Raw genomic sequence first — 6,000 nt, 5'->3', positions numbered from 1 at the left:
TTCATTTGGGACACCAATTCATAACCAATTCACCTCACACCAAAACCTTGAAGCTTTGAAACTCCAAAGTTCCTAAGCAAATCCCAAAGGATCAACAAAACTCTCTTTGTTCTTTGTCAAATTTCATTCAAGATCAAGCCCCAACGGACCTTTGAAGGAACTCTCACCAATTCAAGATCAAGCCCCGACGGCCCTTGAAGAAAGCGTTCATCGTTCATCATTCATTCATCTTAAGATCAAGCCCCAACGACCCTTTGGATCAACAACATCAACAAATCCACATATCCAACCGTTCTTCAAGATAAAGCCCAAAAGCCCTTGAAGATCCATTCATCAACTGTTCATCAAGATCAAGCCCCAAAGGCCCTTAAAGATTCGTTCATCAACAGTTCTTCAAGATCAAGCCCAAAAGCCTTGAAGATCCGTTCATCCATCAAACCTTCAAGATCAAGCCCAAACCTTGAAGAAACTTCCCTCAACCTTCAAGATTAAGCCCCCAATGGCCCTTGAAGAAAACTTTCAACCGTTCATCCAAGATCGAGCCTCGATGGCCCTTGGATCAGCATCACAATCCACAAATCAACACCTTATGGAGATCGAATCAGAGGATCAAATTTGAGAGAGATTGTAACCCCTAAATCATTAATACAAAATATTATTTTATACACGTGCTCTTGTTTCGTTTGTTTCAGGAAAATTTCGTGTTTACAGTCCAATTGACAAAGGTGACAAAAAATGGCAATTTGGAACATTTTGGAGCAGTTTTAGATTTGGAATGGATAGCATACGTATGGAGCAAGTTGGATGGACGTTTTTGAAGTTTAAATGAGGCTAGGAATGTGCTACAAATCTGAAGAAATTAAATCAAGACTTGGAAGATAAGGAATGAGCTAAAAAGAAGGAAACCTAAACCAACCTTATCTAATCCTATCCTATCCTTATCCAAACTTACCTTATCTTATCCAGTTTTGTTTTATCTCAACCTTATTTTATCTTATCTTATTATATTCTAATCCTACCTTACCTTATCTCCAGCTGCAAGGGGGATTCCTTATCACATTCAACCACTTCTAATCTGATTTAAGGAGTCCTAAAACACTACAAACAACTCAATCCTTTTCCACCACAAAGTAGACCGTGCCCTAGCCCTATAAATACAAGTTATTGCCGTAGCTTTTAGGGGAAGTTTAGAGAGAAAATTAGTGAGAGTGCTGCAGGTTTTTGGAGGAGAGAAGGAGATTTTGAGCCGTGCTTGCAAGGAGAAGAGGAGCCAATTCTGCCATCTAGAGGAGGAGCCGAATTTGCCATTGCTGAAGTGTCTTAGAGTTCTTTCTATCCTTATTTGATTTCAATGTTTAATTTAGATTTTTTTTTATTTAGTTATGAAGACCATGCGTAACTAAATGTTTTTTTAGGTAGAGATGAATTCAAAGCCATGATCATATGTTTCGTATGAATTGATTACATTCAGTTATTGTTTCATAAACCGTGAATGCAATTTACTTATCTGTTTTATTAAGAACTTGTTCTTGTGTGTTGATTCAGGGTGCACACTTAATTTGCATGCAGGGATTTGATGCTAGAATACAAGGGAATTTCACCTTATCGTTATGAACTTATATTTACAAGTAATAAAAGTCACTAGTCATGATTGTGTTAAGTAAATTCCTGGCAGGAGTATCATGCAGTTCATAGTTACGAATGCCTTGTCAATGCTTATAATTTTCACACAACTTAATGATCTTTGATATGTATCTCTATCATGCTGTTCATATAGGGAACTTGATAAGAATAATTTGATTGCGTCGCTGAGTCTAATTCAATGAAATAAGGAAAATCTGAGAGTTAATTAGTGCAGTTCACGATTAATTTGGGGCATTGTCATTCATGGTTTATAGGAATAATAATTGGAAATTGATTTGTATGCATATGTGTCATGTGTGGAGAAGAATCTTCTAGCTAGCCTTTCACCCAATTTTCGTACCAAACTTAATTTGTTTCTTCAATTTACTTGTTTTAAGTTAGAATTCGTCCAAAAACCTTCCCCCTTATGTTTAGTGTCAGTTTAGCTTAGTTTTCAGTTTTTAAGTCTAATTAGTGTTGATTAGCATCCCTCCTAATCCCTAGCCTATAACGATCTCTACTTACGCATACTACAATTATCTAAAAGAGAGTTTAATTTGTGTGTTAGTTTTTACCACATCAATATCGGACTGGCAATCATATTTTCCCTCATAAAGGAAAACTAATGAAAATGGCTTGAAAACTTTGAGTTTTAACGATAAAGATAAAATAAAAAGTAAAGTGAATAGTATCAGGATTGACTTTTTAGTGTAAAAATGTGATTTTTTGTTAAAGTGAACAGTACCGGAAGTTTTTTATTAAAATTCCCTTGTCATAATTACTGCGGGGTGGTGCAATTTAGCCCTGATCTACTCGATGGTGGTTACGATGGATGCTAGGTTTTGCAGATCTATGTGATCTTAAAGGGTTGTATTGCTCGGATTTGTAGAGCAGTTCGAGATGAGCCGAAATAAGGTGCAACAACTTAGTTCAACTCGTTCTAAATCTAAATAAGGTGCAGCAACTCAATCTGAGATTGTTGCGGGAGTTTGTAGTTTTAGGTGCGGGTTAATAATCCAAATTCCAAATGCCCCTTGTTAAGGAAAAAACAAAAAAGGGTATGTTTTTATACTTGGTGTCCACTCTCAATTGGCTACAAACAAACATAGACAGTGCCCAAAGGGTACCATTTGACATGTTCTCAACCAAGCTAGATTGATTGCTAGTTATTATCTTATCTTATATGATTTATTATTATTCAAACCAATAAAAATGAACAGAAAAACAAATACAGAGCAACTTTAGATTTCCTGCTAAATTTAGTCTTTCTCTTTAATTCATTGCGTACATGGTCCAAACCCTACCTTCTCTCTACAATATAGATTAGAGTAGTATTGCATTTTTTATTATTATCGAAACCAATAAAAATGAATAAAAAAAAAAAAATCAAATGCAGAACAAGTGTAGATTGCATGTTGGATTGAGTCGTTCTCTTCAATCTACTGGGTCCAAATCCTACTCCCTCTCTAGAGTAGTAATATAACATTACTTGCATAAAAAAACCAAGAAGAAGAGCTACTTACACAAAAACAAAAAGAATGAATTATTATGGCATCCAGGAAAAACACACATGCACCCACAACCACAAGACAAAAAAAAGAAAGACTTTCTCTCGAATTAAACAAAGGAAAAGTGAATAACGTGAAGAAAAGAATACAGACGAGAGAGATGCTGGCTGGCTTTAGGAACTTTGGATTGGAGGAGTGGATCCATATAGATGGCGTGCGTTATCTTTATGCATGCAACGCATGTAATATCCGAGCTACGATGATGACGGTGAACCCGTTTCATGTAAATCCTTCTAAGATGGCGGTTGAAAAGGAAAAGACAACCGATCGAGCTGCTGCAACTCCATGCTGTGCCTTCTTATTGTCTAGCTAAGGCTGCGGACCTACTTCCCACATGCATCGTACCTCTGGAGTTGTTTGAACACACTGATAGACTTGTAGGTTCCACTCCTACACCCCTATGTCGACTCTGACAGTAGTCATGATCAGCAGGAGCAGCAGGCATGGCCATTAGTCTCACTGGGTTGGGCCCCACACTGACGGCCTTCTCCCGCCGACAGCTCAACAACCCCATATTATTGTTATTACTTCCCAGTGAAGGCGGCCGTCGTTTGCTGCTCGTCATTACCTTAGTTCCCAAGTCAGCATCATCATGGTGATCATGGTGGTCGTGATCGTATTGGTCGGATCGATCAAAGCCCTCTGCCGTAGTGACGCTCCAGTCGATGCTGGCCTCACTTGGTTCGTAACAGTATTGATCGGTCGATAACGATGCCATAGGCGGGTCATGTTGACGACGATCTAAGCTTGTTCGATGGGAATTGTTATTAGCACTCAAACGTCGAGCAGCAGTGAAGCTAACTGCATCCTCAACCAATGAAAAAGAATCCCGGCGAGTGCGGTAGTAATTTTCAAACATGGATGACGATGGTGGAGGGTAGGTGGGCATATCGGCATTAGTTGCTTGCAGCGTTTGAGTAGTACTGGTTGAGAAGCTTTCGATTTCGAACAAGTCAGAGCTTGCATCGCTTCCCACATCCTCATCTTTATTATTAACATCACCAATTAGTCGGCCGCATTGAACATGATCAGTAGTACTGTTTGATGGGTTCCGGATTGAAGTTGTTGCCGATGGCAAGGAAGTTCCCCCGTCCCCATTGAATTTTAGTATCGGAAAGCTAAATCCGCCACCAGAAGCAGCAGTACTAATACAGCTAGTCGTAGTAGTGGTAGAGTTTGCGGCTGGTTGCACATTGATGGTTGTATTGCTGACTTGGCGTTCCCAATTCCGACGACGTTCATCACCCCAGAGCACATGGCGATTGTCGTCACGAGGCCTTGCAATCGAAGAGTTGTTCAAATTGGCAGCTGTAATAACACTAGTAGTTGGAGCAGCTGGTGGTATCTCATCCTTGGTGAGAATTAATTGGGCCGGCATGTTATAAATATCTCCGCCTCCAACTCTGACTATTGATGATGATGATGACATGCTTGATTTCTTTTCCTGAGCAACAACTTGTACTGATTTCTTGCCCGAGCAGGGGCATCTCGCTGACCTCCTCGGAAAAGCAGTAAGCCATCTTGGACTCAATGACATTGTCTTGGACCATCCTCTTAATTTCTTCTTATTAGTAATCTGATGGTCATCGTGATGAGGACGAGGAGGATGATTTGTACTAGTCCGGCTGCGCAAAGGCACCATGAATGCGACATTACTATTGGTGGCGGTGGTAGTGCAGCGAGGATTGGATAGGAGGCCAGTCTGGCTGTTCCAACTGGCTTCGGAGGAAGCAGTTGGGGTGGCACTGGCAGAAACGACATGGAAAGAACGAGCTCGGAGACGCAGAGGGTAGTTAATAGCAGCATCATCAACTGAAGATACTGAGGGAGAGCCAGCAGCCCAAGAGAATCTCGAAACGCCAGACAGCCCATCAGAAACCTGCACCTACCAATATTCCATACATCCATCGTCACTCAATCATCACATTAAATCCACAAGCATGTGTTATTAATTAAGATACTGCCATTACTTCTCCTTCTTATACAAGCAATAGAAGGAATAGGGAATCAAACTTATGATCTCGAGTGCAGAGGTAAATGCTCTTAACCTGTATTGGCGACCTACCTTATGGCTTTGGCCATCAATGTGGTTGTTGATGCTTAGTTGGTTGAAGTATTTGTGGGCGTCAAAAATGCTGATTTCTTGATCAGCAGTAACACTGATACTAGTAGTACTCGAATATCGATCCACGTCTACATGAAGCTGCTGCTGCTTAATGGTGTTGTCGTTGTAGTAGTATCGCGGTTGTTGATCAACATTTGCGGTTGCAGTTGCAGCGTGATCTGTATCTTTGTCTCTGAGCATGATGATGGTGCTGCTGCTGCTGCTGCTTCCTGATACCGATCTGACACCTCCTCTCGTTACTCTCCATCTCTCCATTATTTTCTTTCCTCTTTTTCTATTTAATTTCGTCAGGAATATTATTGCCTCTCTGCTTCCGTACTTGCTATATAATTATACATATATATATATATATATGTGTGTGTGTGTGTGTGTGTGTTTGTGTATGTATGTATGTATGTATATTCTGGACTGAAGGCCCCTCGCAGTTGAGTACAAAAATGTCCAATCGATCACTCATCTCACAATATCATCAACTCAATCATGAAGCTCTTTTCAAAAACGTCATTTTTCAGTTTTTACCCAAATACTTGCTGTTTGTATCTGAATTTCTTTCTATTTAAGGATTAAACCTGTTTAATTTTACTTAAATTCGTCAGTTATTTTGTTTCCTCGTCATTGTTTGGTGTGATTAATGACTTTAATACTTTTCTAAACTTTCAGGCATTCTAAAGTTTGGAGTTGCAT

General features: G+C 39.7%; 1 protein-coding gene across 2 annotated transcripts; it reads right to left on the bottom strand.

Annotated features, from left to right (window-relative positions):
• Positions 1-3,142: 3,142 nt before the first annotated feature.
• On the bottom strand, positions 3,143-5,626 carry LOC126592064 (uncharacterized). 2 transcript variants are annotated; one of them, XM_050257819.1, is made up of 2 exons: positions 5,257-5,626; positions 3,143-5,076 (listed from the first exon to the last, which is right to left on the bottom strand). In XM_050257819.1, the coding sequence occupies exons 1-2, from the start codon at positions 5,569-5,571 to the stop codon at positions 3,490-3,492; spliced, it is 1,902 nt and encodes a 633-aa protein (XP_050113776.1). In that variant the 5' UTR covers positions 5,572-5,626; the 3' UTR covers positions 3,143-3,489. The 2 variants fall into 2 exon arrangements, with proteins under 2 accessions (XP_050113776.1, XP_050113777.1); XM_050257820.1 differs by having other exon boundaries at positions 3,143-5,070.
• Between the last annotated feature and the right edge of the window lie 374 nt (positions 5,627-6,000).

This window comes from Malus sylvestris, chromosome 12 (genome assembly GCF_916048215.2).
Source record: "Malus sylvestris chromosome 12, drMalSylv7.2, whole genome shotgun sequence".
In the NCBI taxonomy this organism is placed as follows: Eukaryota; Viridiplantae; Streptophyta; class Magnoliopsida; order Rosales; family Rosaceae; genus Malus; species Malus sylvestris.
Note: the sequence above shows the minus strand (reverse complement) of the source record. Positions and strands in the feature narration are given on the sequence as shown.